General features: G+C 36.7%; 2 protein-coding genes across 2 annotated transcripts; both read left to right on the top strand.

Annotated features, from left to right (window-relative positions):
• Positions 1-432: 432 nt before the first annotated feature.
• On the top strand, positions 433-9,319 carry LOC117338543. Its single transcript, XM_033899901.1, has 10 exons — positions 433-436; positions 1,375-1,787; positions 1,991-3,167; positions 3,507-3,728; positions 4,290-4,577; positions 4,788-5,036; positions 5,267-5,545; positions 7,537-7,791; positions 8,280-8,435; positions 9,003-9,319. Exons 1-10 carry the CDS (start codon positions 433-435, stop codon positions 9,317-9,319), a joined length of 3,360 nt encoding a protein of 1,119 aa, XP_033755792.1.
• Positions 9,320-9,842: 523 nt separating this feature from the next.
• On the top strand, positions 9,843-23,665 carry LOC117338668. The gene is made up of 15 exons (XM_033900039.1): positions 9,843-10,079; positions 10,535-10,852; positions 11,216-11,503; positions 11,646-11,807; positions 12,709-12,900; positions 13,052-13,237; positions 14,048-14,236; positions 14,387-14,578; positions 14,791-14,982; positions 15,188-15,370; positions 15,649-15,852; positions 18,527-18,703; positions 19,509-21,869; positions 22,436-22,643; positions 23,021-23,665. Exons 1-14 carry the CDS (start codon positions 9,944-9,946, stop codon positions 22,618-22,620), a joined length of 4,965 nt encoding a protein of 1,654 aa, XP_033755930.1. The 5' UTR covers positions 9,843-9,943; the 3' UTR covers positions 22,621-22,643; positions 23,021-23,665.
• The last annotated feature ends 114 nt before the right edge of the window (positions 23,666-23,779 follow it).

The raw sequence follows: 23,779 nt of genomic DNA, 5'->3' as shown, positions 1-23,779 counted from the left end.
TATACAATTTTATATTAAATTTCGTCTATATTACTATATAACAGGGTTGTTAAAATGTGCTACGTTTCCGAGTATAAAACAAACGAGATAGTTTAGAGTTGGGAATCGGGCCGTTTAACATACAATTACAGGTACCAATATCAGTTATTGCTTCTATGTTTAAGAAGATTATATAAGATATATGCTGAGGCGACATTGCGTCATGCACAAGAGAAAACATATATAAGGAAGAAGGGAAAAAAAATTTAAACGCGGTAAAAGTCTCGTGAAATACAAATATCACGTGACCGGAAGTCATATTAAAGCCTAGCAACGCCGTCAGTTCACATGGAACAAAATGGCGAACTTTTTGCAGCGGGAGTTTATAACTTCGAAAATTACTTCTGATCGTGTTTAATCAAATATTAGACACTCGTATCTAAAATTTGCAGTATGGGTAAGTGACTATGTATATGATATGCTATTTTTTGTTGGTGTAAACTAATCTATCGCTTGACATGGCAAATAAACACCCGGCGTGTTTTAACTGGGTGTCAATATTATCCGATACAAGTGTAGGCCTAATGTAATAAAAGCACAACCAAATGTCACAGATACACAGAATTATTTCTGACAGTGGGCATTACGTTTTCCTCTGCTGTCAGCTCAATTAAATGGATCTAATAATTATTATTTAACAAGTCAAGTACTGATATAGAATAGCCCTGTAGTTATTAGATAAATTGATTCATAATATCTTTATATCGAATATTGATAATCAATGGAGCATGGAAAGAGATACAGGTGTTTTGTAGTTTTTGGTGTATTTTAAAGTTAATAAGAATAAAGATAAGCACAGTAACACACATTTGTTACCGCATATATAGTCTAAATTTGTCAATTTTAGGAACAATTTATTTAATTTTATTAAGCACAGGAGAAAAATATCCAACATTATTGAGTGAAATACAGCAATTGTTTACTTTTGAGTGGAATTTCAAGAAAATTGTAAAACAAATTGAAAAAAGACTCATTGAATATTTGTCAAAATGCATGAAATATATATTACAATTGTAAAAATATTATGTATCTAGTATCCCATTACAGTACTTTCCGCCTGTTTTTGTAGCTCTGGAGGATTGACCGATAATTTCTGATATATGGCTCTTGATGTTAAGGTGGGGATAAGCATGGTAGGGATATTTGTTTTAGTACACCTAGCTGCGATTGTAAATGAGAGACATGTGGCTGAGACCCAAAGTTTTGGTGGGGCTAAGGAACTCTAGCCAAAGCTATAGTTAAAAGACTTTCTTACTCTATGTACAATTCACATCTTTGACAATTTCCTTAAGCCTGAGAAGAAGAAGCCGTCATATTTAGTATTTAATGTTACAGATAACTTGAGGCGTTCTACAACAAGTTACCCATACCCACCTTCAGGGCAGACTCTGAATCTGACTCTGAACAATTTCTACCCAGACATTCACTCACGATACCAACCAGTCAGCAATGATATACATTCTGGATATCTGCGAAGCAGCTACCAAGATACCTTCCCAGGATATCGTCCAAACAGCTACCAAAGTACCAATAACCGACACAAGCCAACTTTCAACCAAAATCACTGTCCAGTATACCAACACAGCAAATACAATATCACTTCAGGATTCCAGGCTCAAAATTATCAAAGCAACCAACCAAGCAGTGTTAGAAATAATCAAGGGTACCAACTACACACTCAACAAGGACCTCCTGAAATCTCAGAGGCAGAAATGGAGGAAATTCGACAAAGAATGGCCAATCAGAGAGTAAGCATTGTTTCAAATATAACAAAAATAGAGATTAGCATGAGTTGTTTTATTATAAATGGAATGAAAAATATTAATTAATAAGATTTTGGTTTTTAGGCATTAGATATCGGTTACACATCATTATCATACTGCAAGCATATTACTTTAATGTTGATACTTTTAGATTTTTATTCACTAACATTTTTTTCATTATGGTTCAGCAAAGAAGATTTGAATTCAAGGCAGAGATAATGCAAGAAATCCATGAGCGGAGACAAGAAAATATGGCTCTTGCTAAAGAACTCAACCAGTATGAGGATTTTGTTGGACATCCTGATTATTTGGAAGAAGTGCACAGACTACGTTTGATGAGGTTGAGGCTAGTGAAGATTAGATCCGATAGAAATGATGAACGCATGGCTTTACGTTCAAAAGAACTACAATCCAAACATCATAGTCCATTGCCAGATAAAAAATCTCCAAATGCAGGGGAATATGTATCTCATTCAGGGCTGACAGGACATGAAACTCCTTCATCTGTTACTACATCAGCCTCGTTTGGTGTAACTAATAAGGATGTCTATGAACGTGTTGGAAAATTAGAAGCTGAGATAAAGACATTTTTGGGAGATCTTCCTCAAGATTTCTCACCAAGAGCTGCCACAAGAAACCACGGCAGACACTTTAATGCAATTGATCAACGCTCTACCCACCACAGACAAATCAACCGTGAAAAGACCAGAGAGTATGGCACGATTAGCCCCCAAGCTCAACCTAAACAGAAGCCTGTGTTAGAACAATACACCAGAGATGGAAAACAGCCAGTTCATACCAAGGAGAGGAAGCATTTGCTATATTCAAACTATGATGATCTGATTGTGAAACAGCATCATGTCTCTGTTCCAAGTCAAACTAATACCATCGGAGAAAATAAGAAAGGCTTTTCTGAGTACACTCAAAGGGGATGTCAACAGGATCATCAAATCCAAGAAAAAGGAATCACCAAGACATCTTCCTTAAACATTAATGGGGATGTCAATGTCTTTGAATGTAGTCCAAATAAAACAAGCTGTCAGCTGTCAGATAATAATTGTATGGATACTTCTTCTGATACAAACACCAATACAAATTCAGCAAGAAAAGAAGATCTTGAAGACTGTATGTTGGTATTAGCACGTCCAAAGTGCAGCAGCTCAGGAACCATTCTTCATTTTGAAGTGGATGAGGATGCTTCCGAGATTACAAGTGTGACAAGACTGAAGAATTATGGAAATGTACCACAGTATAATCCTACTCCCAATGGGAATGTCCCAGTCAAAATTGTCCCTTCTTCTCAGAAACAAAGGAGCAACAACTCCCAGTCCAACAGCATGTCAGCCAGCAACATCCAAATGAAAGGTAATCAAAAATTGTAAAAAAAAAAAAAGGGGGCAGTTATGTTCCTATTATGCATTTTCTGATAATGTGTCTCCTCAACTCTCCTGAAATATATATCAAAGATAATTGCAATTGTGATTTTTGCTTAGTGCATGCTCAGTACTTACATGAAAGATGTAGTTTATTGTGGTTTAATCACAAACGGTTGCAATAAATGGACGCATTGTGATGTTTTACCATATTCTCTTATTTGAATAGTGAAAACATTGAGAATTAATAAAACACAAAATACATATATGCTTATTCAGTTGTTTCCTTTTCCATCTAAATTGAATTATATTTGTTTTTTCTGTGCTTTAGATAAACTTCCTGGTTTAAGATCAATGAGCCATGAATTTCAGCAAAATCAGGGAAGAAATGTCTGTACCACATTTTCAAATGTGCCATTTAGAGAGAGAAAGCCAGCAGCAGTACCAAAGTGCAGCTACATGTCTAATACTTATAATGCAGCTAAATCCTTTGAAGGTCCAGAACACAAAGCATCAAACCAACATCCTTATCCTGATGTACAAAATGTATTCAGTAAGTTTAATTCTCTTATATATAAAAGTTTTGTATACCGTAAAACCCTGTGTAATTTACGCAGTTTTTTTTGTACTGAAATAAAGTTTATTAAGTTGATAAAATATTTTAAAATATTTTCTTGTTTGAACACTATTTCTGTTTTTATGTTCCTTATGTTTTTGTCAAGATGCACAAATCGTAATGCCATAAAAAGACATAGCATATTCTTAAAAAAAAACCATAGTGAATTATTTACAATAAGATACTGTATCATTCAACCTGTTTAATCAACAGCCCAATAAGCTATGAGCATCACATCATTTCAAAACTAACAAACATTTTTATCATGCCAATAATTTTGGAATATTTTGGAAGTAATGCAGTAATTCTTATTTTATAAAACTGCTCAACACCCACGAAGATTATTTGATTGATTACAATATACCTAAGCTAGATTTATAAGAAAACATCTAAAGTTTTATTTCAGAAAAGGTACATTTTCATTTATTTAATACCAATTTATAAGACATATTTAAATATTTCCGTGAATAATCTATAATCTATGTGATTATATTTCAGAACAAGTGTCTGAAGATCAAGATCCCTCATCAGAAATGATGAATTCTGTAAAGGGAGACAACCATCTGTATATCCCTTTCCGACTGGTCTCCTCTCTCCTGGGGTCAGAACGTGTTGCTAACCTTGATCTCCCTCAGCATCTGGACCTTGGCAACAAAGACCTGTACATCCCTTTTAAGCTTGTATCTTCTGACCAGATCAAATTTGAAGGTTTACCACAAATCTCCGACCATCAATCGGATACCGAGGCTAAGATCACATACCTCGATTACGATGAGGTGGCACAAGGTAAAGATGCACATTTTGTACATGATTGAATCTCCATTCCTTTTTGAGCACAAAACAGTTTCAATTTATGGTAATTATAAGTGAATATAACATGGGACTGATCATGACTTACCCAGTACATTAATGCTGGATATTTAACATTTGATTATTAATCTTGAAAGTGTTTGCATCATGAAAATCTGTTTATCTAAGCCAATGTTTTTTTTTCAGAATTACAAATTAGACATGGTTCGCCATGGAATGAGGCAAATAGCCATTTTTCTGAGCTGCATGTGACACACTCCCAGCATGGTGACGGTCCGACATTAGATCTGTCTGGTATAATGTCACCCTGTGAGATCATTGATAGAATATATGAGGGGACTGTGGCATGTTTCTTCCCAGACAGAAGTAGTGGAGAATACAGGTTCACTGCCCTGTATAGGAAACCTGAGGATACTGGTGGTCAAACTGGAAAAGGTAGATTTTCATAAAGTTGTACACATGCATGTTCATGAGTGAGCAAGTCTTTCCTAAAAAGATTTCAACTTTCAACTTATGTCAATTTGTATTGTGTTCCTAAACCAAAAGCCTTTTTATTTCGTGGCATATTACCATAGCTTCTTTCATTAAGATTCAAAATTCAATTTTATACAGTAAACTAATTTTGCATTAATTGACAAAATTATTTCATGGCTGTTTTATTTCAGACCCAGGAAAGGACTGGTCAGACTTACAATTGACAGATACCAGGAAAGATCTTCTGGGAAATCACCATTTCGACATTCCCTTCAAACTTGTATCTACTGACCAGCCCCGACCAGATGATGTACCCAGACTTGACCTACTCGGGATTGTCTCAAAATCAGACATTGATATTGCTAGAATCAACGAGAATATATTATCAGAGCTTGTGTCAGATAGTGAAGGACAAGCGAGCAGATATGCTGACAGTACTCCTGCACAAAGTATTGCTTCATGTGAGCAAGGTACCCAACCAATGTTCTGTGAGATATTCTTTAAAAATCATGATTTGTATTTCAGGTAATCTGAAGTACTGTGTTATAATATTGTGAACATCTTAACTACCATGAAGCTGTAGTTTTGAAATAAGATTGTATAGATATTAAATCTATAACAAAAAGTTCATTGCTGCCAGTATACTAGTTCTTATGGTGTTATTTAACAGTCAAGAGCCAGTTTGAATTAGATTTAAGACTAAACATTGTATGTACTATCAGTTACTGGTCCAACTTACCAGGTTTAAGGAATAACATGTGATAATTGCATTCAAGCCAAGCAGGTAGTGGACTTCTTTACATTTAACTGCAATAGACTAGTGAGCTGTGAACTGCAATAGACTAGTGAACTGTGAACTGCAATAGACTAGTGAGCTATGAACTGCAATAGACTTGTGAACTGTGACCTGCAATAGACTAGTGAAGTGTGACCTGCAATAGACTAGTGAGCTGTGACCTGCAATAGACTAGTGAACTGTGACCTGCAATAGACTAGTGAGCTGTGACCTGCAATAGACTGAGAAGTGAGCTGTTACCTGCAATAGACTGAGAAGTGAGCTGTGACCTGCAATAGACAAGTGAACTGTGACCTGCAATAGACTAGTGAGCTGTGACCTGCAATAGACTTGTGAACTGTGACCTGCAATAGACTAGTGAACTGTGACCTGCAATAGACTAGTGAACTGTGACCAGCAATAGACTAGTGAACTGTGACCTACAAAGACTAGTGAACTGTGACCTGCAATAGACTATAGTGAACTGTGACCTGCAATAGACTAGTGAGCTGTGACCTGCAATAGACTTGTGAACTGTGACCTGCAATAGACTAGTGAAATGTGACCTGCAATAGACTAGTGAACTGTGACCTGCAATAGACTAGTGAACTGCAATTGACTAGTGAGCTGTGAACTGCAATAGATTTAGTGGGCTGTGACCTGCAATTGAATAGTGAGCTATGACCTGTAATAGACTAGAAGTGAGCTGTGAACTGCAAGACTAGTGAACTGTGACCTACAATAGACTAGAAGTGAGCTATGAACTGCAAGACTAGTAAACTGTGAACTGCAACAGACTAGTGAACTGTGAACTGCAATAGACTTAGTGAGCTGTGACCTGCAATAGACTAGTGAGCTGTGAACTGCGATAGACTAGTGAGCTGTGACCTGCAATAGACTAGTGAGCTGTGACCTGCAATAGACTGAGAAGTGAGCTGTGACCTGCAATAGACTGAGAAGTGAGCTGTGACCTGCAATAGACAAGTGAACTGTGACCTGCAATAGACTAGTGAGCTGTGACCTGCAATAGACTTGTGAACTGTGACCTGCAATAGACTAGTGAACTGTGACCCGCAATAGACTAGTGAACTGTGACCTGCAATTGACTAGTGAACTGTGACCTGCAATTGACTAGTGAACTGCAATTGACTAGTGAGCTGTGAACTGCAATAGATTTAGTGGGCTGTGACCTGCAATTGAATAGTGAGCTATGACCTGTAATAGACTAGAAGTGAGCTGTGAACTGCAAGACTAGTGAACTGTGACCTACAATAGACTAGAAGTGAGCTATGAACTGCAAGACTAGTAAACTGTGAACTGCAACAGACTAGTGAACTGTGAACTGCAATAGACTTAGTGAGCTGTGACCTGCAATAGACTAGTGAGCTGTGAACTGCGATAGACTAGTGAGCTGTGAACTGCAATAGACTAGTGAGCTGTGAACTGCAATAGACTAGTGAACTGTGAACTGCAATAGACTTAGTGAGCTGTGACCTGCAATAGACTAGTGAGCTGTCAACTGCGATAGACTAGTGAGCTGTCAACTGCAATAGCAGTTAGTAGATTAGCATAGGCATATTGGCAGATATGGATTTATTTCCAGATATATACAGTACATGTATATAATATGTTAATACCACTGATTACTGCTGTTTATATTGTTTTGATCAAACGTCTTTATTTCAGTGTATGAAGGTGATCACCATGATGGCACATCCGGTACTTCATCATTAAGTAAAGAGGAACACATCTCTAAGGGAACAGTACCATCACACACAGGGCGACCAGAGACTGTGACCAGTCCAGAGATGTTTGTATCAACCTCTGATGAAGAAGTGGCCAGAATAAACCAAGGCTTTATGTGTAGTCCTTCCATGTTAACAGCTGAGAAGGCAACATTAGATAACAATGACATTGACATAAAGAACAAAAGTGAACAAGGTAGAGTGTTTATGCATGCACCTTAATTTTTTAAACAAGTTAAATTACTGTAATTTATAAGTTCATAATTACTCTGCATAAAAGAACAAAAATTATTTCAGGATAAATGTTATACAGTTGTTTTTCACTTGTAGGTCAATTAATCACTTATTCTTGTCAAATATGTCTGTTATTACTCAAGAAACAAAAAATATCCTATATTATAAGATCAAAGTCAGTCTGAAACTATCTTTGTGACATTTTAGTACCTATCTGTTCAATGATCTATATCCCTGGCGCACGTTAGGGAAAGTTCAGGTTTTGTTTGATACAAGAAAAATAACTGATAACACATACATGTATTTAAATTAAAGCATAGCATGAAAAAGGTAGGATTCTATATTTAGCTAATAATAGCTAATACCGAAATAACCTTGGTGAAAGGCAAGTGTGCAATCCAACAACCCTTAATTAATTAATCTGATTTATACTGTAATTGCCTCCTACAGAAGAGCTCGGGTACCAACAGCTTACCAACACTAGAGAGGCCACCCGCAATATTCTCAAAACTCATGACCCTGTGCTTCTCCAATCTGAAGTACCTCCACAAGCATCATCAAAAGGCAATGATGGCAATGGAAATGACCTCAATACATTGAAATCAGGTAAGTACATTGGGAATTAGATTAATTTAAAAAAAATCTTCTGTGATTTATTCTTTCATGTTCACATTGATAGTAATAATAATAAACTTTATTTACTGAGGATGTAAAACCTGTTTAGCAAAGCTAATCTTCCAAAGGGTCCTCAGTTAGTAAAATTGGTAAGTAAAGACAAGGTAGTATCACAGCAAATAAATATACACTAGCTTGTATCAATTAAGATAAACCAGTTGAAAATATGTCAGTGTCCAACTAGGTTTCAAAAGATGTGTCGTCTTCAAGGTGCATCTCCAACACCCTATATTGATAATTATTGATACAACATTTAGATTTAAAGTGGGATGAAATGGAACAATCTAACTAGAGATGTCTATTTCCTAAATTAATCTCAACAAAATAACCAGACACAGGACATTGAGCAAGTAACATTATACTGGTATATATATGCAAAGCATCATTTACATGTGATCAAAGCTGAGTGAACAAGTAACTGAATGTAAATTACATGGTAACATTGAGCCAAGTGATCAGTGTATCCGTTAGTAATAAAAACTTAAATTCTTTTTTCAGTACACTTTTCAGGAGCCCATGACTGCTCAACAGATATGAAGAAATCTGTAAAGGGAGACAACCATCTTTATATCCCTTTCCGACTGGTTTCCTCTCTCTTGGGGCCAGAACGTGTTGCTGATCTTCATCTCCCTCAGCATCTGGACCTTGGCAACAAAGACCTGTACATCCCTTTTAAGCTTGTATCTTCTGACCAGATCAAATTTGAAGGTTTACCACAAATCTCCGACCAGCAATCGGATACCGAGGCTAAGATCACATACCTCGACTACGATGAGGTGGCACAAGGTAAAGATGCACATTTTGTACATGATTGAATCTACACTTCTCATTTAACAATTTCAGACTCAAGTGTTTAATAATTTTGAGCCAATCAGATTGAGAAGGTTCAGAAACTAAGGCGAAAAGTAAATGTAACATGTGATTAAGCCAGCCAAACTTGCTACAAAGGCCACCTGTACTATATAGTGCTTGTCAATGAAGGTCACCTTTTTGATTTCCTATAATGTAATGCAAATCAGCTTTTAATAAAGGGGCCGCGGTGGCTGAGTGGTTAAGGTGTCCCGACACTTTATCACTAGCCCTCCACCTCTGGGTTGCGAGTTCGAAACCTAAGTGGGGCAGTTGCCAGGTACAGACCGTAGGCCGGTGGTTTTTCTCCGGGTACTCCGGCTTTCCTCCATCTCAAAAACCTGGCATGTCCTTAAATGACCCTGGCTGTTAATAGGACGTTAAACAAAAACAAACAAACAAAGCTTTTAATAATATCTTGAAAGTGTTGATTTCATATGAAAAAGTTGAAATCTTTATGCCAAATTTTTTTTTCAGAATTACAAATCAGACATGGTTCACCATGGAATAATTCAGATAGCCATTTTTCTGAGCTGCATGTGACACACTCCCAGCATGGTGACGGTCCGACATTAGATCTGTCTGGTATAATGTCACCCTGTGAGATCATTGATAGAATATATGAGGGAACTGTGGCATGTTTCTTCCATGACGGAAGTAGTGGAGAATACGGATTCACTACCATGTATAGGAAACCTGAGGATACTGGTGGTCACACTGGAGAAGGTAGATTAACATGGGATTTTGTAGCCAATGTCAGTGGGCTTTTATGATTTCACCTTATATCAATCTGTATTTTATTCCCAAAATAGATTCCTATTCAAGGCACATTTCCATTTATTTTATTAAGATGAGATTCAGAAAATTAAAAAAATCAAAATTAAAAAAAAAAAAACAAATTTAAAATTGCAGGTCCTGGAAAGGACTTGCAATATATGCTACGTGCAATCATTCATATATAATTGTTTAATTTCCAAGCAGACATTATACTCCCGGGCTTATATGTATACATTTCTTGAAATTAAATTGGCATTTGAGAAATTTAACAAACTCTGATAAATGATTACAATTCAAAAAAGAAAAAAGAAAAAAGAAAAAATGCAATGAGTCAAGCCTATTATACATGTACCAGATTACTTTCAATGAAATTAAAAAGTTTTGAATGTTTCATTTTCTTTCAGATGTTAACAGTTGTTCCTCTAGTGATACATCACAAAGGAGCAAAGAAACTGCTTCAGGGGTCAATATGGGTTCCTCGATAGAAAAAGGCAAGAGAAAATCTTCCGAAGAAAAGTTGAGTAAGGCAACAAACAGTGATGTTGATTCTGATTCTGACTTCCATGACATTTCTGATTATGCCTACGAATGCAAAGCTAAACTTGTGGACCCAAGTAACACAGAGATAACTGGACCTGTAAGGGGGGAAGCCAGAGATGAGTCGGTCAAAGATCAATGTTCTACAAATACTACAGGACAAACCATACAGACAGGAGTACAAAGTAAGAATACCAAGTGGACTTGAAAAAATCAGTTTTTTAAGAATATGCTTATATTATGACAAAAATTTATATGCAATATATCATAATTTGTCCTTTATTTGGGCAGTTGGGTCATTCACACATCTGTTGGAAAGATTAATCATATTTCTTTCCCTTCATACTTAATTAAAAAGAGCCGATACTTTTTTCACTTTAAAATTATTATGTTATTGATGAAAAATGTTTGTTAATTTCATTTCACTAGCTTAATATTCATGCATAAAACAGTGTACTAGAGATTTTGAAATGATATGCAGACTGCATGATGATTACATTTACTAGTAAGTATATAAGTCTGTTCATGAAAACAAATCCTTTTTATAGCACTCTCACATGATGTCACCTCAAAAGATGTACCACATAATGTCAAAAAAGACCTTAGGCAATCTTTGCCAACAGAAGCCAAAATTGTCTGCAGGAAATCACAAGTGGAAATGATAGATGACAGCAAAATAAAAGCAGACTCTGTAAAAGGATCAAACTCAAGAGATTTGTCTGAACCAAATGCCAGCTGTAAAACTAAAATGGTTGAATCAGCTGACTCTGAGTCTGACAACATTTCTTGTCTAGATTTGGGTGGAGACAGAGAGAAACAGCAGAGAAAGTCACAAGGTAGGCATAATGCAAATAATGTGTGCATTCTTGTTCATTGAGTGCATTTCTTTCCTGAGATTAATGATTGCTCTTTATTGAAAGTAACCTTTTATGCCTTAACCTTTGGCATTTGTTATCAGTTAATAATACATATTCACAGAATTGGCTGATGATCCTGTCAATAAAACAGAGTCCAAGAAATCTGCCCACGAGAAACACTCTTCAAAAAAAATCTGCAGTGAAACAACAAAGCTATCCATGGTACCATCAGAATCTGATTCTACTAGTGTTAACAGTCCCAACTGTGGCACGAAAGTACAAGGTAATACTATAATAGTAGACTTAATGTTCAACTGTGGCACTAGATTACAAAGGCATTCTTTTAGTATTGATTTCTTGACTAATGAACAAGCAATTTAGGTGACTAAATACTGGTATGGTGCTAAAATAGATTAGAATTATATTTGCATTTGTTACCTTTATAATGTTTTAGTTAGAAGATACATTAATTATCGACCCCCCCCCCCCCCCATGAAAAGGAGGGAGGTCACCATCCATCCTTGTGCTACCTTGTCTTGTCCATGATCTATCCCCTACACTGTGTCGCTGAAATTCCATACCTGGGGTATAGATTCACCTTGGTGAGGTGTCGTCATACCTATCAATAGTAGGTAACGCTAGACCTATGTTTTAACCTTTGACCTGTAACATTGAAGATATAGTTTGTCCAGGCTCTATCTCATACACTTATCACTGTAACTTTATACTTGGGGTTTGGGTTTACCTTGGTGAGGTGCTTTTTGTTATGTATTAAAATTAAGTCACTCTGACCTACATTTGACATTTGACATCTGCCCTGCCGCATGAAATTATATACCTGATCAAATTTTGGTGGACATCAGTAAAGTTTAAAGGTCAAAGGTCACAATTGACCACTTTTGGAACCAAAAAGCATTTGTACAGGATATCTTTTGAACCCCTGGACAGATTTAGTTCATATTTCAACAGTAACATCACAGTATGAAATTCTACACCTGAAAAGATTTTGGTGGTCATCGGTCAGAATTGAATGTCAAAGCTAGGCCTCATCTGACCACTTTTAAATTAAAAGACTGGTGCACAAGGTATTTCATAAACCCTTGGACAGATTCATGTGATTGAGGAGGGGTTGAGGTATATCTTTGTGAGCTTCATTCTGACTAACTTTGATTTTATTATTTCAGCTTTTGTTTATGATGGCTCCTCAAGTGATGATTTCCTATCTCAGAATGTCCTCAATAAAACTGTTACTGGAAAAAAGACTGATTCCCCTGAGACAAAGTTTAAAAGTGAAACTATCAAAGTTGGATTTTCTGATTCAGACATTTCCTGTCTGGATTTGGGCGGAAACAGTCAGAAACTGTGTGAATCACAAGGTAGGAATGTTGAAATATTTTCTTACATTGTGTCACTTTGATTCAGCATTCTTGTTGGCTGCATAGAAACTTTTATTTTAAAATTGTGAATACTTTTTCTCAATAGTAATCTGGTATACATTTAATTCTCATACAATGATGCATTTTACAGAGTTAGTAACGAAAGACTCTTTGGCTGATGATTCTGTCAAGAATACAGACCAAAGAAAATCTGCCCAAGGGAAGATCGCTACAAAAAAATTGAAAAGTGTAAAAACAAAGTTGTTTATGGCACCGGCAGCTTCCAGATCAGATTCCAGTGGAGATAACAGCTCCAAGTCTGGCACCAAAGTACAAGGTACATTATATAATGGTTTCTAAGTTGAAGTTAATGCGCCATCTTAGTGCAAGTATACAGTTTCTAGATCAAAATGCATGTAGATACAAGTGTGGCATCTTAGTATAAGTTATGGTTTGTAGGTTGAAGTGAGTGCGGCATCTTGGTACAAGTTATTGTTTCTAGGTTGAAGTGTTTGTGGCATCTTGGTACAAGTTATGGTTTCTAGGTTGAAGTGTTTGTGGCATCTTAGTACAAGTTATGGTTTCTAGGTTGATGTGTGTGTGGCATCTTAGTATAAGTTATGGTTTCTAGGTTGAAGTGTTTGTGGCATCTTAGTACAAGTTATGGTTTCTAGGTTGAAGTGTTTGTGGCATCTTAGTACAAGTTATGGTTTCTAGGTTGATGTGTGTGTGGCATCTTAGTATAAGTTATGGTTTGTAGGTTGAAGTGTTTGTGGCATCTTAGTACAAGTTATGGTTTCTAGGTGGAAGTGAGTGTGGCATCTAAGTACAAGTTATGGTTTCTAGGTTGAAGTGTTTGTGGCATCTTAGTACAAGTTATGGTTTCTAGGTTGATGTGTGTGTGGCATCTTAGTATAAGTTATAATTTCTAGGTTGAAGTGTTTGTGGCATCTTAGTACAAGTTATGGTTTGTAGGTTGAAGTGAGTGTGGCATCTTGAAAACAAGTTACGGTTTCAATGTACATCACAAGTGAAGTACTGAATCACTGAATACTGAAGTGATTTCTGCATTGTTAAGAAAACAATTGAAAATAAATTCTACAGAATTTGTTCTAAAATAATCTCAAATAGTTTGTCTTTTTTTCAGCTTTTGTTTATGATGGCTCCTCAAGTGATGATTTCCCATCTTGTAAAACAGTTACTGGAAAAAAGACAGCTCCCCCTGAGACAAGAGCCGACAGTAAAACTGTAAAAGTCGGAATATCTGATTCTGAGTCTGACAACATTTCATGTCTGGATTTGGGCGGAGACAGTCAGAAAGAATATAAATCACAAGGTAGGAATGTTGAACAAGCTTTTTAACATTGTGTCATTTTGATGAGTTAAGGTGAATCTTTTTGGTTGCATTCAATTCTTTTATTTTGAAAATTGTGCATTTTTAAAAGTAATCTGGGGTATAATTCTCATACAATGATATATTAAACAGAATTGGTAAAGAAGGACTCCCCAGTTAAAGTTGATCCTGTCAAAAACACAGACCCAAGAAAATCTTCCAACGAGCAATTAATCCCTTCAAAAACGATGAAGAGTGGAAAAACAAAGCTGTTTATGGCACTAACAGCTCCTAGATCTGATTCCAGTGGAGATAACAGCTCCAAGTCAGCAACTAAAGTACAAGGTATAATTCTAAGTTTCTTGCTCCGTTATAGTGTGGTGAGATTAAAGTTAAGAGAAGTATCAAGCTCAACAGCTTCCATTTAACTGTTGCAAGTTTGGCTCTAAAGTATGGTGAAATAGTTTCTAGTTCCTTAACTAAAGTGGAATTGATTCTAAATTGCCATAAAACATCAGTACTCTCCATGAAAATTTGTATACATTTTTTTATTCCAGCTTTTGTGTATGATGGCTTCTCAAGTGTCGATTTCATGTCTCAGAATGTCCTCAATAAAGCTAAAACTGGAAAACAGACCAATTCCTGTGAGACAAGGGCCAACTGCAAAATTGTAAAAGTTGGATTATCAGACTCTGATGCTGACAACATTCCCTGTCTGGATTTGGGTGGACGCAGTCCTAAAACACAAGGTAGGCATGTGGATATCAATTTTTTAGGTAACTTTTGTCAGTTATTTCCTGTTGACTCAGCACAAATTCAGATTAATTACTCTGGTATTCTCATTTATTGATATATTTTGTTTTAGATTTGGCTTAAAATGAAAATAGAATTAAGGGTTCACATCAATTATGTATACCTAAATCTGTACATGTATATATTAACATATTTTTATAGGGTTGGATGAAGGTGGCTTAACTAATAATCCTGTTAGAAAAACAGACAACAAGAAATCTGCACAGGGGAAGGTATCAGCGAAAAAGATAAAAAGCGAAAAATCAAAGCTATTTATGGTACCAATCTCTTCCACATCGGATTCCAGTAGTGCCAATAGCTCCAAGTCTGGCACCAGAGTACAAGGTAATAATCAAAGTTTCTTGCCAAGTTTAGAAGTGATGTACCATTGAAGTTAAGAAAGGTATCAAGCTCAACGGTTTCCAAATCTGATTCAAGGGGTGACACCAGCCAAAAGTATGGCACCAAAGTACAAGATAATAGTTTCTTGTTAAGGTATTAAGAGGGAGGTGTTAATATTACCGGTTTTGTACTAAGGTGAACATTGATCAAATATCTACATTGGCATGAATGTAAAAGAAATACCTAAATTCCTAAAAAATGTATCAATTTGTTTATTTCAGCTTTTGTTTATGATGGCTCCTCAAGTGATGATTTCCCATCTCAGAATGTCCTCAATAAAAGTCTTACAGGAAAAAAGACTGATTCCTCTGAGATAAAGGCCAACATTCCCAAAGTTAAAAAAGTTGGATTATCTGATTTCGAGTGCAACGACATTGCCTGTCTGGATTTGGATGGAGACAGTCATAAAATGCTTAAAACACAAGGTACATTTGTACATGTATACATGTGTGGATATCAATTTCTGAAGTAAAACTTGTAAGTCTTTTCCTGTAAGTTGAGGAAATATCATGATTTGAAGTTAATTGAATTTTCAAATGTATTTTGAAATAAATATCATAAATTCTGATTTCAAACAGAATCAACAATAAGTTGGCCACCAGTTATTAGCTCACCTGCCCGAAGGGCAAGTGAGCTTATGCCGTGGTGCGGCGTCCGTCCGTCCGGCGTCAACTTTTTCATTTAAACAACTTCTTCTCAATAACCAAGAGGCCCAAGGACTTGATATTGGGCCTGTAGCATGCTGGGGTGAAGGGCTACCAAGTTTGTTCAGATGAATGACCTTGACCTTCATTCAAGGTCACATGGGTCAAATAGGCTATAATCTTCAAACGACTTCTTCTCAATAACCAAGAGGCCCAGGGATGTGATATTGGGCCTGTAGCATGCTGGGGTGAAGCGCTACCAAGTTTCTTCAAAGAAATCACATTGACCTTCATTCAAGGTCACATGGGTCAAATAGGCTATAATCTTCAAACAACTTCTTCTCAATAACCAAGAGGCCCAGGGATTTGATATTGGGCCTGTAGTATGCTGTGGTGAGGGGCTACCAAGTTTGTTCAAATAAATGACCCTGACCTTCATTCAAGGTCACAGGGGTCAAATAGGCTATAATCTTCAAACAACTTCTTCTCAATAACCAAGAGGCCCAGGGACTTGATATTGGGCCTGTAGTATGCTGGGATGAAGGGCTACTGAGTTTGTTCAAATGAATGACCTTGACCTGCATTCAAGGTCACAGGGGTCAAATAGGCTATAATCTTCAAATGACTTCTTCTCAATAACCAAGAGGCCCAGGGATTTGATATTGGGCCTGTAGCATGCTGTGGTGAAGGGCTACCTAGTTTGTTCAAATAAATGATCTTGACCTTCATTCAAGGTCACATGGTTCAAATAGGCTATAATCTTCAAACGACTTCTTCTCAATAACCAAGAGGCCCAGGGACTTGATATTGGGCCTGTAGCATGCTGGGGTGAAGGGCTACCAAGTTTGTTCAAATGAATGACCTTGACCTTCATTCAAGGTCACAGGGGTCAAATAGGCTATAATCTTCAAACGACTTCTTCTCAATAACCAAGAGGCCCAGGGATTTGATATTGGGCCTGTAGCATGCTTGGGTGAAGGGCTACCAAGTTTGTTCAAATAAATCACCTTGACCTTCATTCAAGGTCACAGGGGTCAAATAGGCTATAATCTTCAAACAACTTCTCAATAACCAAGAGGCACAGGGCACTTGATATTTGACCTGTAGCATGCTGGGATGAAGGGCTACCAAGTTTGTTAAAATGAATGACCTTAACCTTCATTCAAGGTCACATGGGTCGAATCGGCTAATATCTTCAAACAACTTCTTCTCAAACACCAAGAGGCTCAGGCACTTGAGGTTGGGCCTGTCTGTAGCATGCTGGGTTGTAGGGCTACCAAGTGTGTTCAAATGAATGACATTGATCTACATTCAAGGTTACAGGGGTGAAATATTTTTAAATCTTGTGATAGCCAAGAGTCACCAAGACCCGATATTACGCCAATAATTTGCATTGAATAAATTGGTTATCAGCATAGTATCTGTAGAAATGACCTCAATCAACTGCAAATTTGCTGTAGAACCAGGTGAGCGATACAGGCCCATTGGGCCTCTTGTTTGAATAATATGTTGGTACATATTATAGAATTAGATGAGGATGGCTGAGATCTCCAACTAATGATCCTGTAATATTTTCTAGATCAGAGTAAAAGGTGATATTTTCTAAGTTAAATGAAAGTACAAGGATTAATATAAGAATCAAGGTCAAAGTACAAGGTAATATATACTGAGAGTTTCATGGTCAATTAAAGTACAAGGTTTAACATAAGATTCAAGGTCATAGGAAAAGGTAATACCAATAGTTTCTAGCTAGGTAAGTTAAAATACAGGGATCATTTACATAAGATTCAAGGTCAAAGTACAAGATGTTACTGATAGTATCTAGCTAGGTAAATTAAAGTACAATGTTTATCATAAGATTCAAGGTCAAAGTACAAGGTAATCACTTACAAGTGTGGCACAAAGTACAATTTATGAATGTATCATGTATCTGAGGTTCAATTGATTAGAACATTCATCTAGACAAATTCTTGTGTTGTCTTGACCTGCAACCATTATTTCAAAGTATCTGGTATGTGTGTAAGGGGATACTAATGGGGCGTAAATGGTGTTGTGTTTGAGAGTGGGGAGAAAAAGAGCGCTAGTAATGTAACAGTTGGAAATGGAATGACTTCACCAACGACTGCATGATGTAGTTCAAATTGGTTAAAACATATATAATCTATAGAGACAGGAGGTCCTAGATCTAAGTCCTACCCTGGATCTGGTCTTTTCCTTTTTCTCTAATTAACCTGTTACGACAGATATTTTGTATGTTAATGTCCACAAGTTAGCATCAAAATACATCATGTACAGGGTAGTTTTTTAGATTAGAATTCCGAAATACATAGGGAATTACAGGTAGGTGATATATTGTGTCGATCGAAATGACCAATACGTTTTTGTGTATGAATTATGACAACTGGAAAGCATATAGAAAGGTGACACCAGGTATTATTTTCTCAAATTTTTGCAGCATTTGTTTGTGAGGACTCTTCAAGTGATGAAGCGCTCCAACAGGAAGTTGCCTCAAAATCAGTTAAAGAAAAAAAGGAAAGTTTGTCTGCCGAGTTGGCTTCAGATGCTTGGGATGATGATATTTCCTGTATAGACTTGGTTGACGATACAGGCGAGAAACTTTGTAAAACCCAAGGTATGAATGATATCATTACAATTATTATATCTGTGTACATATATAAGAGAGTAAACTAGCATAAATCTGCTCTTGCAGTGTACATGTTAGTCGAAAGACATAACCAACAGTGTTAAATATTGAGAGTAATTGGTAGCTGACTTTCCTGAAGGGTAGGAGCGTATGAGCTTATACCAGCTGGGGCTGTGTTCATCGTCAGCTGTCCGTCCCATCCAGTACCATTTTATTTGAAAAACTAAGAGGTCCAGGTATTGATATTTTGCCAATAGGATGTAGGGATGAAGGACTTATACCAAGTTAAAGTAAATCACCTTGAACTTCTTTCAAGGTCACAGGGATCAGACCTATTTTTGCAAAAGGTATTGCCCTTTGTTTATTTCAGTAATTGTTATTATGTTTGGTAATCTCTTACATTTTTCAACCGATTTCTTTGAAACTTGGTATACAGTATCATCATGATATGAAGATGTGGATTTTGGAAAAGAATTTTGATTTGACTATTTTTGCAACATCCTTTTGTTAATTTCAGTATTTTATTTTTGTCCCGAGATTTTCCAAATGATCTATTTGAAACTTAGTTTACAGTATAATCATTATATGAATTTGTTTTTCCTGGAAAAAAAAATTGATTTGACCATTTTTGTGAAAGGTATTGCCCTTTGTTAATAACAGCATCTTATTTTTGTCTGGAGATCTACATTTTCAAGATAATCTACATGTAATTATAAGGAATGTGTCAAGTCTGTGTGCATTTAATCAGCTCATTATCCCTGTTATAACTATCAATTTATATACCTTCAAACAGGTATGGCTGATGGTGGCTCCTCATGTGGCAACAATGTTTCTGTAAGAGTGGCGAAGGACACCAAATTGTTAAAACATAAGGGCAAAGCAGAATCTGACCATGACTCGGACATTGGGTGCATTCACATTGAAGGAGGTATTTCAAAAACAGGGACTGGTCATGTGACATCTCCAAAAACCAGCATACAACAGAAAGGTTCAGCAGAGGCTGGTGACCGTGTTCATCCTGTTGAGGACCGAATGTTGGACCAGTCACAACTGACACATACAGATGGAAAACGGAGCACAACATCCAAATCTGAAGATACCGCACAATCCCCACCAAATGGGTCAGAAAATCTAACACGAAAGAGTGTGTCAAGTAACGTAGAAAAAACACAAGGAGCAGGGAAAAAGAAGGAAATGTCTTTCTTAGGAAGTATCAAAAAGACCCTAAAGAAGGGGGATGTCAGGAGAAAACAGAAAGATGGTCAACCAATGACTACAACAATGGCTTCAACTTCAAGAAAGAAGACCAAAAAGAGTAAAACCAAAAATGTTGATAGATCATCAGTTAATTCCAGTGAACATTTGGGAAAAAATACAAAAGTTAAAAGTTCATGGTTTCCGGTGTTGGGTTCTGTACAGAATTGTAATATGTCCTTCCCAAATTTAATAGACGGTAACTCCAGAATGCTTTCCTTACCTGGACTGGAAGTAGTCGATGCTGAAACAACAGATAGGAATGAAGAAATGTTATCAGAGGCTACAACATCACCAAAGGATGCTAAGTCCACCAAAGATGAGAGGTCATCAGATAGATTTGAGCCTGTGCCGATGACCATACCAACCTTTAGACCATCTAAAGAGATCCCATCTGATACAGCTTCTGACCTTTCTTGTATTGATTTGGAGGACACTGTAGTCAAGACGGTTACTGTGGTATCTAAACTGACACCAACAAAACAATCAGCAGAACATAAAAAAGATGTGATACATGATTCATTTGTTATCAAAAGACAAAGTTTGATCGCCACCATTGCACCAGCGGAATCCAGGGCTTCACCACCAGTGGAAACACGTATGATGGAACCAGTCAACAAGACGTCTCCAGGCGCCAAGTCTGATACAGATTCTGACCTCTCCTGCTTAGATTTGGAAAAGACTGAAATCAAATCTGTACAATCTAAACCTACAACAAAACAAAAACATGGTAAAACAACAAAACCCTCATGTAGCACCATGAGGAAAGGTGTGGGTACCACCATTCCAGAGAGGAAAGTGGTAACCAGGTCATCAACAGCTGGAACAGGTATGATGGAACCAGTCAACAAGATGTCCCCAGGTGCCAAGTCTGATACAGATTCTGACCTCTCCTGTTTAGATTTGGAAAAGACTGAAATCAAATCTGTAGAATTTAAATCTACACCAACACAACAAAAACATGGACAAACAACAAACCCTTTATGTAGCACAACTAAGAAAGGTGGGGCCGCCACCACCACTTTACCAAGATCGAAAGAGTGCAGGTGGTCACCACCAGATGAGAAAGTTGGAAACACACCAATGTTGGGAACAACTGTAGCATTTTCTTCTGGTACCATCTCTAATCCAGATTCAGATATCTCTTGTATTGACTTGGGAGAATCTAATGCAGCAGTGAAAACCATGTTAAGCGGTGAAACCAGTCCTAGTAGTGCAACAACTATCAGGAAGACTGATTGCACAAAAATGTCTCCAAACGTACAGAGAGTCCTTCACAAGACAAAGAGCAGGTGCAACCTTGGATCATCCCGGGGATCCCTTTCTAATGCAGATTCCGATGACTTGGAGGAGTTAGCAACCACTACAGCTACAAAAAGTACTGTTCAGATGGAAACCATTGGGAATAAACCCTTACAAAATCAGCAAGAAGCCAACACAAGTAATGCCAAGATAAATTTGTTCACAGCATCATCATTCTTACCAGGAGGGGGTCGGACGTCACCAACCACAAAACTGTCCACTAGGTCATCAAACAGGAATTACTCCGACTCGGATTCAGATTTATCTGATAACTCTAAGATGAGTCTTACTACAAATCCTCACGTTAAAAAAACTCCAGGAAAATTAAAGAAGGCAGCCACAAAATTTCTTTCAAACATTAAAACAAAACTGAAGAGAGCCAAAACAAAAGCTGACCAATCAGATGTGACTAATGAGCCTTGCCCAATGTCAGCCGACTGCAGGCGATCACCACCAGCAGAAACCATGATACACACCCCAATGGCTGGCCCGTCCACTGTGTCCGACACCGAATCAGACCTCTCCTGTATCGATCTGGACACCAGTAACAATAATGTAAACTGTTATTCACAGGGATGTCTGTCTAAAGAACTAAAAGGTGAGTCTAAAATACCTAATAGTTTCAGAAAGTCGTAAGAGAATTTTTGAATAGACAGACGGATAGGTCAGCAGAGCTATTACTTAAAATCTTGTATGTAGTGTATTAAGTCCTGAAGATACCTCAACCCACTCCTTGGTACTGTATTGGGCAGGTCAATGTAGGTAACCATCAAATAAGCTCAGCATAGTCATGACAATTACATTTAAATTTACTCTTAAGTGTCAAGTAAATTGAAATATTTTTCAATGCTGAACACCAATTGTACAATTTATTGATATTAGATATTAGTCCCAAACCGTGAACTAGGGGGAATATAGGTTTGTGTTGTGTCTTCTTCAGTGTATCTTGTCCAGGCTCTATCACCTACACTGGGTGAGGCGGCAGGTGTCGTGTATCATTTTGACCTTGACATAAAAAAGTTGTTTCTTTTATACTTATGGCGTGGGATGACTTGAGTGAGGCAGTGTTATATATCAAAAGTAGGTTAATCTGATTTACAATTAGTCATTTGACAAACATTTGATTAGGGTCTGATTTGCCTGAATGTTTTTGTTTGCTTTCAGAATTTCTGTATAGCAGAAAGCTTTCTTATTACAAGTCATCTCTGGCACATCCAGGAACATTGACTGAAATTAAGGACAAAGTTAATTTGTTCTCTTTACCTCGCCTGGAATCTAATCTGTCTTGTCTTGCTGCACTGGGGTTAGACACTGATCTTGTTCCAACACACCAAAGAAATAGATCCTAAAAGAGACTACGCTTAAACAGAAGGTAAGTTACTACATAACTAATTTGTTTCTTAAAGAAATTATGAAATGTTTAAGCTTGTTTGGTTCAAGCTTAAAGTGAAGTCATATGCATATAATACATCCATCAAATTTGGAAATATTCGACCTGTAACTTATACTCCTCGCTTAGAAAAACATGTATAGTTAATACCATTTTGTCTATATATCTGTCCATCGGTTTGTGATACAATATCTCGTACAGTTAAGGTTGAACCCCTTGACAGATTATTTTAATTGATAAGGTTGTGGTCACTTAGTTTTTATTCTTTCTGACTAGTTTCACCTCTTTGTGCACAAGTTTTTCATCTCTTTGTGAATATCTTAACTCTTCATTAAGACTTGCCTTATTTTACTTTTCAGGTTTGGAGTTGTTTTAGATACCAAATGATTTTTCATGAACTAGGAAGAAATGCTGCCCCTCCAAATTGGTGATGCGGACATCCAATTATTCAATGAACTAAGGATGTACTAGTCTTTTGCATAGAATAATATTTTAATAACATTCTATATGATTGTGTTTATATTGTTAAAACATGTACAGGAATAGTGCAATATTATAACCTTCAGACAAGGTAAAGGGTCAAAGGTTATATTTGTTTCAAGAAGGTTGACAAAATTCCTGATAGTGAACATTGGTAGCGGAAGGGTTTTTATATTGCTTTGTGCCAAAATATTGCCGATTGTTTACAAATATGACTGTGATAATTTTCAATGTGCCACAAATTTTACACATGTATCTTATTATCAGTTGTTTGTTGCAATCAGGAGTTTACATGCACTTATTCATATCTTATTACATATGCATATACATGTATTTAAAAAAAAAGAATTGATATGAAATACATTTTTGTGTGATGTTCCAATTACTTCATATATGAACATTGTTTTCCACATTTACATGGAAGATATTAATAATGATCTGTAAGATGGACATGTTTTTTAAGATTAGAAACTTTATTGTGTACTTTTTATGAAATGTTGAAAAAATAAATGTGTATTAAATTATTATTTATTTCTTTTTCTGATTGATGCAGTACCGAGCAGTCAGCAGGTTGCTTATACTTGTCCTTTTAAAGCATCTAAGTCTGTGGATCTTGGTCAGTAGTGTATTGTGTATTA

The sequence above is a fragment of the Pecten maximus genome, chromosome 11 (genome assembly GCF_902652985.1).
Source record: "Pecten maximus chromosome 11, xPecMax1.1, whole genome shotgun sequence".
In the NCBI taxonomy this organism is placed as follows: Eukaryota; Metazoa; Mollusca; class Bivalvia; order Pectinida; family Pectinidae; genus Pecten; species Pecten maximus.
This window is presented reverse-complemented; position numbering and strand designations above follow the sequence as displayed.

Coding starts and splice junctions, on each gene's coding strand:
- LOC117338543 (XM_033899901.1), top strand. Junction 1,788..1,990: donor AAAGAATGGCCAATCAGAGA/GTAAGCATTGTT, acceptor ATTATGGTTCAG/CAAAGAAGATTTGAATTCAA. Junction 8,436..9,002: donor CCTCAATACATTGAAATCAG/GTAAGTACATTG, acceptor TTCTTTTTTCAG/TACACTTTTCAGGAGCCCAT.
- LOC117338668 (XM_033900039.1), top strand. CDS start 9,944: ATGTCACCCTGTGAGATCATTGATAGAATATATGAGGGAACTGTGGCA. Junction 10,080..10,534: donor TGGTGGTCACACTGGAGAAG/GTAGATTAACAT, acceptor ATTTTCTTTCAG/ATGTTAACAGTTGTTCCTCT. Junction 10,853..11,215: donor CATACAGACAGGAGTACAAA/GTAAGAATACCA, acceptor TCCTTTTTATAG/CACTCTCACATGATGTCACC.